At 47.7% G+C, this 19,598-nt stretch overlaps 1 protein-coding gene across 1 annotated transcript in view; it reads left to right on the top strand.

The window, feature by feature from the left end:
- Nucleotides 1-19,598, top strand: part of MRPL37 (mitochondrial ribosomal protein L37) — a 102,964-nt gene that overhangs the window by 74,507 nt on the left and 8,859 nt on the right. The window contains exon 6 of the mRNA XM_085602564.1: nt 1,494-1,697. Within this exon, the coding sequence (XP_085458690.1) occupies nt 1,494-1,697 (204 nt within the window). The remainder of the gene's footprint in view (nt 1-1,493; nt 1,698-19,598) is intronic.

The following is a 19,598-nucleotide window of genomic DNA, read 5'->3' as shown; positions in this document are numbered from 1 at the left end:
ATGAGGTCTTCCCTGGAAGAGAATAATCCTCCCTTAGGTGCTTGTCATCCAATTGACTGAAACCTTTCTCACTAACCCCACCCAGGGAAGAGTGGCCTGAATACTCTCAGAAGATACAGGTGTAGGGCCGCCTCTTTTCACTACCCTACTTCCCAAAGCATATTAGCTGGTTCATGGTCACCATTTGCAATTGCACATAAACTAATGCAAATCTTTTAGAGGTGGGCTTCCTGACACCCACTACAGGTTCTCTCCCATGGACAGGGAGCTCGAGAATAGTCCTTAATATGCCCTGAAAAAGAGTTCAGGACCATCCTCACTACAGTGATCTCTTCACTCAGCCATTATAGCTGTGGCTATACCCTTCACAGCAAAGGGGTGGTCCATCTGTGATAACACTAGAAAGCCCTGTGCCTTACAGCATCACCTTTACAAGTATTAACTGTGTATGGTTCTCCAAAAGGAGAAGTGTTCGCTTTGTAGTTATGCGATTACAGAGCTTTCCTCTTCGAGGTATTCCCTTATCACCATCAATTCCTTCCGGAAGTCGATGTTTCACCAGGAAGGGCCACTTTGCATTTGTTTCTGAAGCCACGCCACTGCTACAGTCTGCTTATCTGCCTCACTCTGCTTAAATCAGAGGTTCATGTGACTTTGTGCCAACCAAACAACGAGGATGTGGGTTTACCCAAGAGCACTCTACTGAGCACAGTACTGGAGACTTCACTCCTCCTTACCCTTTTCCTATCAGGAGTGATGTTTCCCCGATCACCCCTTTTCAGGTACTGGCATTGAGAACACCTCTCAATGGTTCTTTCTGGTCACAGAACAGTAGGGAGACCCATTCCTATTTGTCCAATTCCTTTTTGGCCTCCACTACAGCTAAGTTTCGTCACACAGCTACCTGTGGGGACAAGGGTCAGGAAGGAATCAAAGAGCTCCGTAGGCACTCCCTTGGACAAAAAAGGAAAAATGCAGCAGCATAAATGAAGAATAACTTCTAACAAGGGGCACTTGAAATCTGAATATGCAAGCCAATTCACTACTGAGATGTTCTGAAATCAGATGTAGGAAATGTCCACATAGCCAACCATATCAAAAAGCCCAATATCGCTCATAACGACAATCCCCTACAAAAGTAACACCCCATAAATCCCCAGGTACTCCTCTTGTACCTTCAGCAGCAAAGATGTTTCTTTTCTGGGGAGGGTACGAGAAGATGCATTGCATATAATTTGGCTTTTGATGAAAATATGTCTCACTGTTTTTCCCTGGTTTCTTTGGAAATGTGGTTCCTGAATTGTTATTTTGGCTGCTGTCTCTTGGTATGGGATGATCCAAGCAAAATGGTGGCATCTGGTCCTGTCATAGTTTGTCTACACGTGGTGTCTATTGATCTGAAGTGCAAGTAATTTTTAACTGTTTTTTGTATTCTGAGTGCAGTAGAAATGTTAGTTGGCTCCCTAGCCTTCCTGATTTATGCTTTGTTCTAGGAAGAGGCCAAGGTGCTGGAGAACCCGGTGGTAGTGCAGAGTGTTGCTACAGATGGCAGGATGTTCCAGTTTGTTGTGTTCCAGTTAAATACAACAGATTTAAATTCCAGTGACGGAGTCAAAAATATAGTGTGGATGGATTCAGATCTGATGTTGTATGACTACGCAAACTATCTACCAAAACTCAAGAAACGAGTAGTGGTGGTAAGTGATTTTCTTTAGTTCCTAACTAATCCTTGTTTTCTTCCACATTGTTTTCAAAGTGTTAAATGAGGTAACTAACTAAAATGTAAATCAAATATACAGTATTTAGGACTATAAAAACTAGCACGTAAAAACTGTCAAAGCCAATTATTTTACCTCTATTGTAAAAGAAATGAAAATATTGTAACCAAACCGTTAGTTACAATTGCTTTCATCTTGCACAAATCCTAAAATATTGTCATTTTACAAAACTTAAATGAAGATGGTTAACAATATGTTTTAATCAGCACAGACCTCAAATAATTCAGTAAAGGACGTGGTGATTGCTCCCAAGGTGAATTAACATTTGATTCCTGTTAGAAATGGGGGTCTCTAGTTGGCAATAGCTGGCGCCAAAGTCCAAATAGGGACCCTTCTTCCTAAGTCAGGGCAAGTGGGCTACCCCCTTTGACAACCCCTGCTCAACCCTGTGGTAACGTAGCACAAGCAGTTAGGCCTATCTCTGAGGCAGTGTGTGAAGCATTGATGACCATGCACAACAAGGCAGTAACGACACCACAAAAGGACACCACTCACATAGGTATAGAAAAATAAGATCTTTATCTAAGGTTTAACTCAAGACTCTCAAAGCGTTTTAACAAGCTACAATGCACATAAACCAGTAGGGACTCAAAAAGGCAATAACGTATTCACCAGAACGTGACACTGACTGAGTTCAAGGCCGGGGCCTACACGACCTGTTGCGCACCAGATACCTGCCGTTGAAAGGAGACACAGCACGCAGCTTCTCGAAGAGGCGGAGACGGTGACAGGCGGACTCCCGACAATCACAAGTCTTTGCTGCAGGGGTCCGCAGCGTGCACCCACAATGATTCGGGCACTGGGGGACAGGCGGGCTCTCAGCGGCAGCAGCACGCGGCTGCAGTGGCCCGGGCTGGTGGTGGTGATGACTCTAGTCTTGCAGCTCCGTGGTGGGCTCACAGCGGCAGCAGCTCTCTCTCTTAGTTGCGGCAGCCCATGAGACGATAGCGACAATCCTCGACAATGGTGAACAAGATACGGGCATGCAGCGGCGGCAGCTCTCCCTTAGCTGCGGTGGCCCACAGGGCGAATCACGATGATGCAAAGTTGGCAAAGGTGCTGGCACTCAGCGGCAGCAGCTCTCTCTTGGCTGCGGTGGCCCACAGGGCGAATCACGATGATGCAAAGTTGGCAAAGGTGTGGGCACTCAGCCGCAGTAGCTCTCTCTTAGCTGCGGCGGCCCACAGGACGAATCACGATGATGCAAAGTTGGCAACGGTGCGGGCTCTCTGCGGCAGCAGCTCTCTCTTAGCTGCGGTGGCCCACAGGATGAAGGAGGTCTCGACCAGGCTGGCACAACGGTGGGCACTCAGCGGCTACAGCTCTCTCTTAGCTACAGCTGCCCACACAGATTCAGCGAAGGTTCCGGAGGTTCAAATTCAGGCGGGCTCTCAGCGGCAGCAGCTGTCTCTTAGCTGCAGCGGCCCACACAGATTCAGCGAAGGTTCCAGAGGTTTAAATTCAGGCGGGCTCTCAGCGGCGGCAGCTCTCTCAGCTGCAGTGGCCCACACAGATTCAGCAAAGGTTCCGGATGTTCAAATTCAGGCGGGCTCTCAGCGGCGGCAGCTCTCTTAGCTGCAGCAGCCCACACAGATTCAGCGAAGGTTCCCAGTCCGGGATGTAGAACTAGAGGCTCCGGATGGCTTGATGGAGGCCTCACCTGCAAGCAGAATTCCTCGCACAGGAATTCCGACGGCTGACGGGGTGAAGTCTAATGTCCCTGAGACTTCGGCAGTAGGCGCTCTCGATTCAGGCCCTCGGGTAGTTTCTTCAGCAAGCTTGGTGAAAGTTTCAAAAGTCCTTTCCTCTGTTCGCTCGGACAGTGTTTCGTCTTGACATCCAGAAGTAACACCCCTGAACAAGGTTCCAGCGCAGCGTTTTATACCTAAAAAGTATTTGTTCTCTAAAGCCACAAATCACTAAATCCAGTCAGAACCATTTTGGTGGGGTCAGGGAGCACTTCGTTTACAAGGCGACATCCTGCCCTTTCAGAATGCGGGGGTCTGCTATCAGGCGCCCAGTGGGGGGGTGGAGCCTTCATTCACCTTGCCAGGCACGGCCTTGCTCAGATCAAAGAGTCACCCCTCCCCATGCTCTGAATACTGAATACTGATCTCTCTCTCCAGCAACGTCTGACCCAGCTGGCCCTGCTGCTCCAAAACCAGATGGCATATACACATACTAGCAAAGCCTACAGGAAAGCTCAGGTAAGAAAATACAGCGTTTCCAGAAGAGGCATTTTGGAACATGGGTTATATAAATGGTTCTTACTAACAGAAAAAGTACTAAAAGGTGTATCTCCATGTCCTGAACATAAACATATCAAATTCGAAGTTCCTATCAGGTTCTGGGGGTCAGATAGGATTATAGAAGGTAATCCTCAACCTGCCCATTCTGACCTATGAGAACGGATAGCTTCACAATAGTAACAGTGAAATGGAGGGTAACTCGCTATTAGAACATGCTACACAAATCTAGGCATTATGGTTATCCTAATTCATACAATCATCTTTACACAGGGAGCATTCGCGCTGTGGCACTGATTAGCAGTGGCACGGCGCCCAGAGCATCTAAATCCAGCCAACATAAAAGATAGGAAGCGAAAAGAGGGAGGGAGACCCACGCCAATGATGCCAGGTCTAACACGCGTCCCCTCCAGCTGAAATGTGGGGAGAACTAACCATCCCCTTGGGAGTTCTCATCACTAAGGCGGAAAAATCTGGACAGACCGTCAGCATTGGCGTGTTCTGTACCAGGGCGGTGTTCCACCGTGAAATCCATACCCTGTAGGGAAATGGACCACCTCAACAACTTGGGATTCCCACCCCTCATCTGCATCAACCATCTAAGGCGCCTGTGGTCTGTCTGAACCCGGAAGTGAGTCCCAAACAGGTATGGTCTCAACTTCTTCAACGTCCAGACCACAGCAAATGCCTCACGCTCAATGGCACTCCACCTCTGTTCCCGGGAAGTAACCTCCTGCTTAGGAAGGCTACCGGTCGGTCTAGTCCCTCCTCATTGATCTGTGACAGAACAGCCCCTATACCATGCTCTGAGGCATCTGTCTGGACAACAAATTCCTTAGAAAAGTCGGGTGTGGTGCACATGGCAGGCTTCAGGGCGTCAAAAGCTTCATGACAGGTGTCAGTCCAGTTAACCTTCTTTGGCTGTTTCTTAGAAGTCTGCTCAGTCAAGGGTGCAACAATGTTGCCATATCCCTCGACAAACCTCCTGTAGTATCCCATGAGTCCTAAGAAGGCCCTCACCTGCGTCTGGGTCGTGGGGGGTTCCCATGCCAGGATAATTTCAATTTTTTCCTGACGGGGTGCCACCTGGCCGCTCCCCACCCGGTGCCCCAGATATACTACAGAACCCTACCTAATCTGGCACTTACTGGCTTTGATTGAGAGGCCTGCTTTTCGAAGTGCCATTAATACCTCCCAGAGGTGGCGCAGGTGGTCCTCCCAAGAGGATTTAAACACCACAATGTCATCCAGGTAGGCGGCACTGAAGTCTTCCAGCCCAACCAACACCCTGAAAGGTGGCAGGGGCATTCTTCATTCCAAAGGGCATCACCCAGAACTGGTAGTGCCCATCGGGGGTGGAGAATGCTGACCTCTCCTTTGCTCCCTCGGTCAAGGCGATCTGCCAATACCCAGACGCCAAATCAAATGTGCTGAGGTATTTGGCAGCCCCCAACCGATCTACGAGCTCATGAGCTCTGGGATGGAGTGCGCGTCAGTCTTTGTGACTGAATTGAGGCCCCGATAGTCCACGCAGAACCGAAGTTCTGGGGTGGCACCAGGCGCTGCAGCTTTTGGGACCAGGACCACTGGGCTGGACCACGGGATTCTAGAGGACTCAATCACCCCAAGGGCAAACATTTTGGTAACCTCATCCTTAATGTAGGCCCTTACCTGGTCAGTCACTCGGTAAGCCTTGTGCTTAATGGGCGGACTGTCCCCAATGTCCACGTCATGGACACACCAGTCAGTGACACTAGGCACCAGGGAGAACAGACTGAATTGTCCCAACAGTTGGCGACAATCACCCTGCTGCTCAGGAGTCAGTGTGGTGGAGAGGACCACACCTTCTACTGACCCATCTTGCTCCCCTGCACACAGGAGGTTAGGAAGGGGCCTGCTCTCCTCCTCCATGCCCACTTCAGATCTCTCAAAGTGAGGCTTCAGGCGGTTAACATGCAGGACCTGCAAGGGGTTCCTGGGAGACTGCAAGTTCACCATGTAGGTAACCGGACTCTTGCGCTCCACCACCTCAAAGGGACCGGTCCACCTATACTGGAGCGCACAGGGCTCCACTGGGGCCATGACCCAAATCTTTTGTCCAGGCTGAAACTCTTATCAGAGTGGCATTCTGATCGTGCCAGCGTTTCATCTCTTCCTGGCTGGCTTCCAGGTTTGCCTCAGCAAGTTTCCTGAAACGCGGAGTCTGGTTTCTGAAGGCCAGCATGTAACTAAACACATCCTGGGGAGGTTTCCTGGGAGATTGCTCCCAGCCTTCCTTGACCAGACTCAGAGGCCCTCTTACCGGGTGACCATAGAGCAGGTCAAAGGGACTGAATTTTAAGGACTTCTGTGGCACCTCACGGTAAGCAAACAACAGGCATGGCAAGAGGACATCGCACTTACGCCTCATGGGCTCCCCTAGGCCCATAATCATGCCCTTAAGGGTCTGGTTGAATCTCTCAACCATCCCATTACCCTGGGGGTGGTAAGGAGTGGGGAACTTGTACGTTGCCCCACACTCCTCCCACAGAGACTTCATGTACTTGGAAATGAAATTAATTCCCCTATCGGAAGCCACCTCTCTGGGGAATCCCACGCGGGAGAAAATCCCCATCAGTGCACGTCCCACCACGGGGGCCATCACTGTCCTGAGCGGTATGGCCTCAGGGTACCTGGTGGCATGGTCCACCAAAACCAGGATGAACCTGTTGCCCATGGCTGTCTTGGGATCCAGCGGCCCCACAATATCAATGCCCACTCTCTCGAATGGGGTACTCACAACGGGAAAGGGCTGTAGTGGGGCCTTAATCTTCCTCCCACTCTTCCCACTTGCCTGGCAAGTCTCACACGTCCTGCAGTGAGCATCTGAGCTCCTGCGTATCTGGGGCCAATAGAAGTGGGTGACCAGCCTCTCAAAGGTCTTGTTCTGCCCCAGATGTCCGGCCAATGGCACATCACGAGCCAACCCCCGTACGAAGGTCCTGAAGCGCTGGGGTACCACCAGCACACGGGCTGACCCAGGCTCAGCAACCTTAGGCTCGCTGTAAAGGAGGTAATTCTCCCAATAGATCCAATGTGCCCTGTTTGATCACCTGCTGCCTGGGCGGCGGCCTGGCGCCGCACCCCCTCAAGAGAAGGGCAGGTTCTTTGTTGCTCGCAATATTCCTCCCTGGAGGGCCCCCCTTCCTGCTGCCAATTGGTCCGCTCATGTAGGTCCCCCAGTTCAGCCACTTGTTCCCCTGTAGGTTCCAGGGCATCCCCCTCAGGGTCTGCTCCCTCTGGGACTGTGGGAACCGTGGGGGCAGTTCCCCGCACCCCCCCCTACCCTTTCTCTTTAAGCAGGGGCCTGGGCCATTATTTCAGGCTCCAGTCCCTCCTGAACACCCTTCTGAGCTGTCATGGACCGAGTGGTCGCACATGCCCAATCCGGCAGGCCCAACATTTCCAAATGACTTTCTCTCCACCGTAGCCCACAGGGAGTTCTCTAGATCATTGCCCAACAGACAGTCTACAGGCACGGCCGGCCTCACAGCCACTTGAAGAGTTCCTGAGACCCCCCCCCCCCCTCCACTCGAAGGGAACCTGAGCCACCTCACACTGGCTCTCTGAGTTGTCTGCTGACACTACAGGGCAGAATGCATTGGGGACAACCTGCTCTGTGGACACCAACCTGGAGCTGACAACAGTCACACTAGCTCTGGTGTCCCTGAGAGCCTCCACGCTATGGCCATTGATGGCCACCCACTGCCGGTACTTCTTAGTGTTGTTGGGGTTTGGGACTTTCTCAAAGTCTCCTAGCGAGACAAGGGTTAACTATACGGGATCCCACCCACCTTGGACCTCCATCTCCTCCCCCCCCCCCCCAGGGCTGCACTGGCAATCTGGCGAAATGGTGCACGGGGTGGTGCACGAGGGGATGCATTGGGGTCCCTCTGGGGACACTGGGGATCATAATACCGGTGGCCCACTTGACCACACTTGAAACAAGTGAGTGGCCCCCTCTGAACAGGCCTACCTGTCGGGGACACTGGCGTCTTCTCCGGGGGAAGCTGGGACACCACTGCTTGGTTCCCTTGGGAATCAATCTGGGGCCCTCTCTGGAACTCCCTCAGCTTACCCTTGTCCCCCCCCCACTTCTCTGCTGGGGACCCTGCAAACCTCTGGGAAGTCTCCCACAAAACCTTTGCGGACCCGGGTGCTTGCCCAGCGGTCCGCCTCCTCAGCAACCTTCCTAGGGTTAGTCAACTTGCTATCAATCAGGTGCTGGCGTAGCTCTGGAAAACAGTTACTAGAAAAATGCTCCCACGCAAACAAATCCTACAACTGCTCAAAAGTTTCCACTTTGCTACCTTTTACCCAGCGATCCATTGCTCTGCAGAAATAAGACACATATTCAACCCATGTGGTACCCTCTAACTTCTTACAGGTTCTAAACTTCTGCCTGTACATTTCTGGGGTCAAACCATAACGGGTCATCAAAGCTTCCTTCATATGGGCATACACCATCCTGCTCTCATCAGGCAGGTCCAACAGGGTATCCCTACCATCACTCACAAAGCGTCCCCACAACTCCACTCCCCAATCCTTCTCAGGGATCCAGTGGGACACCATTGCTAGCTCATATGCGGCAAACCATTGCCCAATATCCTCACTCTTGTGAAAATCCTTAATGACATCTTTAGAAATATAAACTCTACTCTCAGGAGTTCCTAAAGGTATGCTGCCACCAGAAGGGGAGACCAGGACACTCCTCGCCCTGATCTCTATCTTCCTCAACATTCTCTCATGCTCCATTTTCATTTTCTCAAGTTCAATTGACAATCAATTCTTCTCAAGGTCCTTCTGACCATCCAATTTAGCCATCTCCAAACTATAATATGCAAAAAACTCCTCTCTGACCTATATTCCTTTTATTCAAAATTTGGTTAATACATGGGCTGACCAATAATTATAAGCCTAAATGCTATGCATGTTAAATCATATTGACAAAGACTTTTTGGTTTTTTTTATAAAAATATATTCTTTTTATTCATTTCACAATATCATTTTTGTAGTACATCAATCTTCATTATTTTCTAGCATGTGATAAATCATTTTCTATTCAAATAAACATAAACAACAATTTTTTGGAAATTGTACAAAATCTGTAAGACCTCAAAAACCCTACTCAGCAATAGACCAATCAATGTTCAGAACCACACTCATAACTCAAATACACTCTCATTCATACTACACACTTATACTTTATTGGTATGGGGAGTATCAGAATAACAAGACATCTCCAGTAATAGGTATTGATGGAAATAACCTAGATAGGTCAGGGCGCACGTGGTCTACGCGCGTTTCGGTGGAATTACAGGAAGGAAACCACCTTCATCAGGACTTCGCCCAACTAGCCAGACAGCTGAAGTCATTTTGTAAATAATTTGCAGTCCACGGGATGGGTCTCTCTAGGAAGGGGGAGTACCAGAAGGTGCTGAAGGCCTGGTGGGAAGCGAGAGAGTCCGCTGGGGATGAGAAAGAGAATGCTGGGGGGCAGCAGGATGATGCAGGAGAGGGGGGGGCAGATAGGACACTCTCCAAACCAGGTACTAGTGTATCCCAAAGGAGCCTGACCCCAGAAGAGCTGGAGGACAGGGAGAGAGATAGGAGGCATAGTTTGGAGATGGCACTTGTAAATAAAGGGACCCCCTCACGAGTAATTAAGGTCTAGGAGCTGAAGGGGAAAGTAAACAGTAATATGCAAAAAACTCCTCTCTGACCTATATTCCTTTTATTCAAAATTTGGTTAATACATGGGCTGACCAATAATTATAAGCCTGTGAGAACCAATAATAGATTATCCCCATTGTCAGGGCATGATTATCTGAATTGAAGGGCAAATCAACAGTTTTAAAGTCCTCTGAGGGTCAGGGAGCAGGCGGAGAAGTGCTTGCTTGTCAAACAGGACCATCTTACTCGCCCCTAACACCGCGAGGGATCCGTGCAACTAAGCAATTCCGATCCTAATGCAAATGTTGAGGCTGGTTTTGCTTCTTGGAATGTCGCAGGTTTGAGTGCAAATCTGCAAAACCCAGAGTGGCTTAATTTTATCAAACCTTATGCAGTCTTGTGTTTGCAAGAAACTTGTTTGGTAGTAGATGCCCTTATTGATGGGTTTGCGACCTGTTCCACAGCTGCTCTACCAGGAGCTAAGTGATTTGGACTAATTTTGTTTCGCCCAAGTACCAGCTCATCATCTTGAAATGTGACATTGAACATATACTATTAGTGATCTTTTATAGAAATGTGTTTGATGCCTGTAACTCAGTTATTGTGAGACTTTTGCAGGATGATAAAGAGCTTAGTTTGAACAATCTGGAGGACAACTGTGCAATTTTCTGGTTGAGGACTTCATTGATAAACTCTGCACAGCTCCCCCAGAATCTTGTGACTTACTGGTCAGTGACGGAGAGCCCATCACACATTTCTGCCCCACTCACTTAGGGGAGGCACTTAATTTGCTCTTAATGAGGCTCAATCTGATATTCGCTTTTGAATCCTCCAACAGTGATCTAGTTAGTACACATACATTTGTGGGGCATGATAGTTTTAGTGTTATTGATTTTATCTTGCCCTCACATAACTTAAGAATATTGCTTCGGAGTTATGAGGTTGTAGACTCCCCCCTTGACTGACCAGCGGCTGATCTCAGTTACGATAAGTGGTGCATATGGGAAAAGGCATGAGCTAGTCTACCCTTCTCCACTACCGCTATCTTTTGCTCCTAATAAGGGGGTGATTGTGAGTTGGGGCAAAGTAGATAAGGGCCTTTTTCTTGCAAATCTGATCACTGCTTCATATAGTGATTTTATGATGTGCTTGGAGGAGAGCAAGGGCAGGGGTTCTGAAACAATAGACAGTTTTGACAAAATTTGTGGTGTATCAAGCAAAATGTTCACCGTCAGCCCAAAGACTAGTTGTATTAGACGAACCAAGTGGTTCGACACCACTTGCACTAAAGTCCACAACCTCCTACTGAAGTCACTTAAAGAAACACCAAGAGATTTTGAAAATGTTTGCTCCTGTAAAAGGGGGTATATGGCTGCACTATTGGCCAGGTAATGGTTATTGAAGGAGGAAGCCTATCATGACTTGGTTGAGGCTACCGAGTTAAAGGACACCAGGCTGTTTTGGCAAACAGTGATGAGAAATTACTTGGACAAATCCCAGGGAAGTGGCGTGGACACATTAATCCCCCGCCAGAGATATGGGTTAGGTATTTCTATCAGCTATATTTGGAGTCTCCCATATTGGAAGAGCAGGTACTGAATAGCACCCATATAAGGACACTGCCAACTTCGTCGATTCTTGCACAAACACTTTGCACTTTAGACATAGAAGCCCTTGATGTAATATAGTCCATAAAGAGGTGCCCTGCATTTGAAGCACTGGAAACAACAGAATCCCAGCAGATCTCTTTGGAGCCATTTTACCACTGTGGGCTCCCCTCTTGGCTAATGTTCGCAAGGCTGCACTTAATATGGGTCCCTCAAAGACATGGCCACATGAGGCAATAGTACCAATCTTTAAAAAAGGAGTTCAGGACAACACTAAGTGCTACCAGACAATTTTGTTAATACACTAAACAGCTAAGGGAATGGGCAGGGTCCCACTGAACAGTCTGCAAACTTGGGCAAATGACAGCAATGTCCACTCTGACCTCCAGTTTGGGTTTTGTGCTAGGTTGGGGACTGTGAGCAATATCTCAACTTGTATATGCTAATAAACAAGTATTCATTGGCCAAGGGGGGCAGACTCTACGTAGCTTACATAAACGACCTGCTTCTTGGACCCGCCTTGACCCCCCCCCCCCCTCCCAATCTCTACATGTTTTTGGCCCTTTCATGCCATTGCCACATGGCCCATCCACACAAGTAAGGTATAATGTTTATCGGGAGACTGAGAGGAACGCTGAATGGTATGAAATTTGTGCCATGATTCCACAACTTTCCCACACAGATATTCCATACCTCCCTGGACTCCCATGGGTGTCTAGTTTTCAGAAATGTCTGGGTTTTAAGGTTCCCTAAATTTCTGCTGAGCCTAGGGGCAAAAGCCCAGGTGACCCCCTCCTTGCAAAACCAGGCTGTTCTGTGATAGGTAATTTGGATGTCTCCTCAATACCTTTTGGCCCCTTGCCAAGTCTTGGGTACTTGGCCCACCCAGGCGAGTGAGGTACCATTTTTATCAGAAGACTTTGGGGAATGCAGGGTGCATGGAATTTTGTGGATCCACGCAGATTCCAGGACTTTCCATCACAGAAATGTGATGATTTTTTTTGTGTGCAAAGTTTGAGGTTTGCAGGGGATTCTGGGTAACAGAACATGGTGAGAGCCACACAAGTCACCCCCTCTTGGATTCCTGTGGGTGTCTAGTTTAAAAAAATGTATTGGTTTGTAGGTTTCCCTAGGTGCCAGCAGAGCTAGGATTCAAAATCTTCAGCTAGGCACTTTGCCAAAAAAGGGTCCGTTTTCACTGTAAAAATGTGGTGTGTCCACGTTGCGTTTTGGTCCGTTTCCTGTCGCGGGCACTAAGCCTACCCACACAAGTGAGGTACCATTTTTGTCAGAAGACTTTGGAGGACGCGGGTGGGTGGAATTAGGAGGATCCACCCAAATTCTAGAACTTTCCATCACAGGAATGTGAGGAAAATGTGATTTTTAGTTCTTTCAAAGTTTGAGGTTTGCAAGACATTCTGGATAACCGAGCCCGGTGAGAGCCACTCAAGTCACCCTATCCTGGATTCCTCTGGGTGTCTAGTTTTCAAAAATATGTAGGTTTGCTAGGTTTCCTTAGGTGCAGGCTGAGCTCGGGTTCAAAATCCACAGCTAGGCACTATGCAAAACAAGCATTTGCAATGCAATAGGTCTCGTGTTTAACCGAGTTTGAGCTATTGACATTGCAAGTAACTGCCTTTTATTTTTGTGTTAGTTTTAAAAACATAAATAAAAGGCAGTCATTTACAATGCCAACAGCTTAAACTGGCATAAATGCGAGACCAATTGCATTGCAAATGCTTCTTACATTCTGCACTCACTGCGAGGAAGCAAGCCCCCCCCTCCCCCCACTGTAACTTTTTCTCGAAATTAGTTATATTGTTATGCCTGCATCAGGAGGAAGTTGGAAAGATGTTAACCCATTCATAGACAATGAACCTTAGGTTAATAGATTCACTTCAAGTGAGTATTCCAATCTTGGCTGACATCTTTGCTGTGGTGCAAGGATGCTTGAATTACCACTCTTTCTACCAATCATCAGGTCTGGTTCAAATCTGAGTCATACAAAGGAATAAGCTTTTAGATTCTGCTCACGATTTAAAACCAGTGCCTTTTTTTCTTCTTTAAAGGGCCAATCGGAGTTGTCTTTGGCGCGGTGCTGCTATTTCTAACAAATGAAACTGTAGCCAATTCAGATGAGGTCATACTCTTGAACAGGAACCAAAAGTGTGACTAAGAAAAAGTGATACTGAGCAGTTGCTCTTTGTTAACCTCTTCGCCGTGGCACGAATTCCGCCGCGGCGCTGGGGGGGTTTGAGGTCAGCGCGGCGCCGCCATGCTCATGACGGAACCATACCGTCATGAGTCACGGGCGAGCTGTGCTCATGACGGCGTGGTTCCGTCATGACTCCGCCCACTTGCATTGATCGCCCGCACAGGCGGGGAATCAGTGCCGCGTGGGCGGAGCGGCCGCCAACGGCCGCAGCATGACGGAACCACTCCGTCATGAGCACACGGCGCCCGTGGCTCATGACGGAGTGGTACCGTCATGAGCAGGGAATGGGTTAAACTACTAGCACAATTTATGAGGCCCACGACTGCACAAAACTACAATAAAAGGTGAAGCGTAACATAGAAAAACGTATCCAAAAGACTGCACCATCCACTGCTTCGTACAGCTTGGAAACACCAGCCCAAGATCAATATTGCAATTTTCTTGCATTCAAATCAAATCAACAAAATTAAAGTTCATGGCAAGCTGTCTCACAAGCGTAAAATATAAATTTCCCCCGTCTGCCCATTCTACTCGGCCTGACTAGGATCAGCTGTTTCAATGGCAACGGCTTGTGGAGAAATCAAAGTATCCACTGCTGACATGGTGGCCAGGGCCCATATTCACCAGGCAGTTTGAGTACCTCCTATCTCACACCAACTCAACTAGCAAACACACGTGCGTAACGTAAGAGGCAGGTGAAGCTGAGCTGCCCGAGCCCTGCTGGCCCGTCCTCTCACCCAACATCAGCCAATCCCAGCCTGCCACCGATATAAGCCATAGATGTTTAAAAGCCAGGCTCACATTAAGCACAAAATGCTCCCATGTCTGGCTAGCATGGGTGCGGCGCGATTGTGTTATCACACACTTAAAAATGTTTTTTCTGCCAGGGACTTCGGGCACTGTACCAACTCAAATTATTGTACAGCATGCACGATTCCCTTTTTAATAAAGCCTTGACCTAGTACATTCAATAATACAGAGCTACATGGCTCAGTACATGCCAACTGGTTTGCTGTGCAAAAGTGCATTTAGGAAGTTGTCTAGATCCACTGTGTGTCCCATACTCTCCATGTGTTTACTTTTGGAATGACAACAAATAGGAAAAGTTGTGACAACCCCAAGAAGGCTGGACATCGTTTTCTGAACTATTCACTTTTAATGCTTTTTGCTATATCAATTGCATAGTACGAAAGAGTAAATACAGGACTGATTGGTTGACCTTAAGAGCAGCAGACATTCAAAGGTAAGTTCAGAATTCACAATTAAGAGGGAGAGTCCTGCAGATATGGCAAAGAAAGTACAATGACTAGCAGACACGCTTGAAGGCTACTTACACACTTGGGCGGGTCTGCGATCTTAAGGTTGCAATTGGGTCGATGGACGGGGGCACCGGCCTTTGTCCCTCTCCTGAAGAGGAAGCGGCAACAGACGTGGAAGCTATGAAAGTAGCCAAAGGAGGCGGCGGAAGGAGAGGCGGGTTTAGATCCTAAATAAAAGAAAAAGAGAGAGGTGGGTAAATTTATGCTTAATGTTACATTGGAAGACTTAATTTTCTTCTACTTTCTTTGGAGAAAGCCTGGCTCTGCTTTTTTGTGGGTTCCCCTTTTGCGTATCACACTTTAATTTGGAAAAAAAGAAATGTGTTCTTCCCGCCTGGGGTCACAGGGTCAACTTTCAATAAAATGTGATGCTCCAGCAATCAACTGAAGATGAATCCATTCATGCTAATTTTATCACCAATTTCCGATGCAAGCAACACGCTCAAGTCTCTCAGTCCTTAACTTGCTCACCTGCTCAGCAGGTCTGAACTCACAGGCTGTTTTCTTAACCTAAAACTGAGCATCAAGGAACTGCTATTCCCACTAATCGCCCCGGCCTTTGTAGTGTGACGTAGCAAGTGTGGCAAGTGCAAGGTCAGACCACAGCCTTGCGCTATTGTGGCCACTTTTCCCTCCTTCTCCGTTGCATTAGCGCCCTTTGAAAGTTAGACATATCAAAACGAGCCATCTCCAGCGAGCACCCCAGAAAAAGGATGCAGTTCTGCTCGAGAGGGAAGGCCCTAATGGGGGGGGTTCTCTCTCAGATATCCTGTTCCCTTACTTTCCGATCCATAAAACCTCAGCTACTTCTTTTTTTGTGGGGGGGGGGAACTCGAGACTGACAACCCTGAGAAAAGCTAGCACTCAAAATCATGCATTGCCCAAAAACAACATCTTTGGTTTGACATACGCCATTTTGCGGTTAAATGTAAGAATGATCACAAAATAAACAAGAAAACAGCAACAAGAGCAACGTCGGAACATGACCAGCTCCGAAGAATGGCCAGACCGCCCTTTCCCCTTTTTGTCCTGCAAAGCGCTTTCTTATCGTTAGGGGGGGCCATCTGTTTCTAATTAGCTTGGCCGCGCTAAGGCCATGCTAATTAGAAACAGATGCCCCCTCCCCCTAAAGATAAGAAAGTGCTTCACGACAGTCGTGAAGCTGACGATCCTGTCCGGATCGGCCGGACGAAAAGGGGAAAGGACGGCAACAAAAAAAAACTCATTTCTAATGGCAGGCCACCGTTTAGCATAAACGGTGACGCCAGCCAATAAAAAAGAGGGGCGGGAATTCAAGTCCCCTTCTGAAATCTCCTTGCTCAAAAGAGGCCTCGCAGAGCGAGCAGCGTGTTGTGCTGCAACGCTACTCAAGACCTAAAAAGGGTCTGTTTTCACTGTAAACATGTGGTGTGTCCATGTTGCGTATTTAGTCTTTTCCTCTCGCGGGCACTAGGCCTAGCCACACAAGTGAGGTACCATTTTTATCGGGAGACTTAGGAGAACTCAGAATTGTAGAGCAACTGTTATTACCGTTTGACTTTCTATGCATTTCTGCCTTCCTAATGTAAGACAATGTGTAAAAAAGAAGTCACTTTGAAAAATGTCCTACAATTGACAGGCTAGTACGGGTAACCACAATTTGATGTGCAAATAGCAACTGTTTCTAAACTCTGTGTTTTGTTCCCATTTTGAAAATACATAGGTGTCTTTGATACCTATTTGTCACTCTTTATATTTTACCAAATTAACCTACAAGTCCTGGACCCACAACCAGAAGGGTTGAGTGAATGTAAAGGTATCTTGCTTTCAAACATTTGTCATTCTTAGAAGAAGTTACAGGTGAAAACGTTGGCACAAATAGCTGTTTTTTTAAACTCATTTTCAATTTTTCTTATTTTCAACTATTAGTTTCTATGAAAAAACCTTGAAGGATCTACACAAATGACCCATTTATTGAATTCCGAATTTTGTCTACTTTTCAGAAATGTATAGCTTTCCGGGGTCCATTATTGCTTTCACACCCGTTTCAACCACTAACTGGAAGGAGGATGAAGCGCAAAAAGTAGCAAAAATAGGCTATGTCCCAGTAAAATGCTAAAACTGTGTAAAAAATATTGTTTTTCTGAAAAAAGTCTGCTTGTCCCTGAAAGCTGGGAGGATGATGATCTCAGCACCACAAACCCTTTGTTGATACCATTTGCAGGGGAAAAAAACAGATGCTTTCTCCTGAAGCACTTTTTCCCCATTTTTCCAAAAATAAAAATAAAATTGGCTGTATTTTTGCTAATTTATGGGTCCCCTCCAGGAGAATCCACAAACCCTGGGTTTGGAAGAAAAGGGCACACATTGGGCGTGGATACCATATGTGGACAAAAAGTTACAGGAGCCTAAGCGCAAACGCCCCTTAAAAGCCGAAAAAAGGCTTAGCACTGGGGGGGGGCTGGGGGGAGGGGGGGGATGGAGGGGAGGCCTAGCAGTGAAATGGTTAAAGTGAGCAAAGGGTAGTAGCCAATGGGCCATGTACCCTTAGGGTCACTACACCTCCTAAATCACCACTCCCTGTGGGAGTGGGTATAACCCTGTCCCAGAATTCCTCTTTCCACCAAAATCAAAATGGTGGGACCCTTCTTTCATTGGGCACATCAGGCAGCCCATCTTAGTGTTGTGACTGGCTTGGTAGTGCACCACGCCTCCTAGAATAGCTGATTTCCCACCTGTCCTAGTGCCAAATGTGCCTCAGGGCAGGTGTTGGCATCTCCCAAGTCTGAGTGAAGCCGGGATCGCATATCAAAGGCGGCAGGGGCTTTGAAGTTCCTGGCCTTGGTATGCAGATTTACTAGCCATCCTGCTGGAGAAGGTGTGAACACCTTCCTCCGGAGCAGGCATTGTTTCTGGCCTCAGACAGCATCGGCTGTCACCTGCAGGGGGTCAGAAACATGTATTTGGTGGCATGCTGGACGATACCTGTCAGCCAGCACACTAAGAGGCTGGTAGGTTTTCCGGGGGTACCTCTGAGGTGCCCTCTGTGATCATATGTTAATAAATCTACTACTGGCATCAGTATGGATTTATTAAAACAAGGTGTTTGATACCAAACACCTTAGATCTCAGTGAAGTCATCTTGTAGCTGGGGAGCTCTTAATGACCAGTGCCTAGTACATACACTTAAAATCGCTTCTCTGTTCACTTGTAAAAAATCCAGTATTTGTAAAGCACACAGCTACCCGTAGGCATCCTGGCGCTAGGGGTCCTCGGGAAGATTAAGCGAGCTATTGCCCAGAGTCGCATGGTGCTGGGCTGACCTGCCGCTGGTGCTGGGGATCGAACCGTGATCCCCTGCGTCCAACATCAGTCGCCCTGGCCGCTGCGCCACACCTCTTCCCGTCTTGTACTATTTAGCAATGGAACTACACAGCACAGGGCCATATCTGCTCAGGCAGACATGTCCTCACGTACAATATAATGCACCATGCCATAGGGCTATAACGCCTGCTGTAGAGATGACTTGGAAATATTGTGTGCAGTGTCTGTGGGAATGGCACACAGGATGCTTGACATGTCGTGTTTTCACTTTTGTCTGCCCCATTTCACGCAGCCTGCAATGGCAGTTTTCATGAGTTTGGTGGTGGGGCCCTTAGGGTGGGACAATACATGCTGCAGCGCTTAGGGACCCTCCTTAGTACCCATGCCATAGGTACGAGGGGTACCATTTACTAGGGACTTAAAGGAATGCTAAAGGTCATCTCAATTGTGGAATAATTGCACAGTTACTTGTTTTAAGGAAAGAGCACTGGCCCTGGGGACCTGGGTAGTAGGAACCAAGTGCAATTCAGTCAAAATTGCATCATATACCAGGCAAAAAGTGGGAGTGACCATGTCAAAAAGGACACTTTCCCACAGTCACTATTACAACAGTAACATTATTGAAAGCTCTGAATGATTTTTTTAATTAATTATAAGTTGCACTTATTACAGAAAACGTTAGAGACCACGATGCAGTAACATATATGCAAGCCCACCTAGGAGCATCGTCGCCAGTCTTCAGAACCAGGCAGACAAATTGTGGTTAAAGCTCAGCAAGTATTGCCACATCAGACCTGCTTTAAATGCACTCCGTTGGCTTTAAGCAGAAGCCAGGATCAAATTCAAGGTCCTGTGTCCACAAAGCATTCTGGGGCCAAGGTCCAGAATATCTACAGAAACTGGCACCTCACTACACACCTACAAGGAACCTCTATATGCATCTGCCCATCAGACCAAGCCTGAGCCCAGAGGATAGAACATGGTGGCTGATCCTTGGGTTTTTCAAGGATCTAAACCTTGGAATTCCCTGAACCCATATATGAGATCTGAACCAAGTCACAAACGGTTCAGAAAATGTATGAAAATATTTAGATTGTTGAAAGTGTGGACTCTACATAGTCTCAGTGATCATGACTGAAGAATATCAGACATGGTTACTAACGTACCCAAGCATACTCTTTACTTCCCCTTCCCACTCTTTTCACGTGCCTCCTTTACTCTCAGTACTATGAAGTGACAAAATTGCTACCCTTAGCTTGCTGCAAACCTTTGCAAAAAATACATGAATTAATGCACTTATTTCAAGCGTATCGCCCCATAGAATGACTACTGCTTCTCACACAAATATTAGTCATGAGTGGCAGTAATGCAGCAGAATCACAGGCAGATGAGATGTAGCTTCTTCAGTGTGGGAAGGA

This window comes from Triturus cristatus, chromosome 4_2, assembly GCF_964204655.1.
Source record: "Triturus cristatus chromosome 4_2, aTriCri1.1, whole genome shotgun sequence".
Classification (NCBI taxonomy): Eukaryota; Metazoa; Chordata; class Amphibia; order Caudata; family Salamandridae; genus Triturus; species Triturus cristatus.
This window is presented reverse-complemented; position numbering and strand designations above follow the sequence as displayed.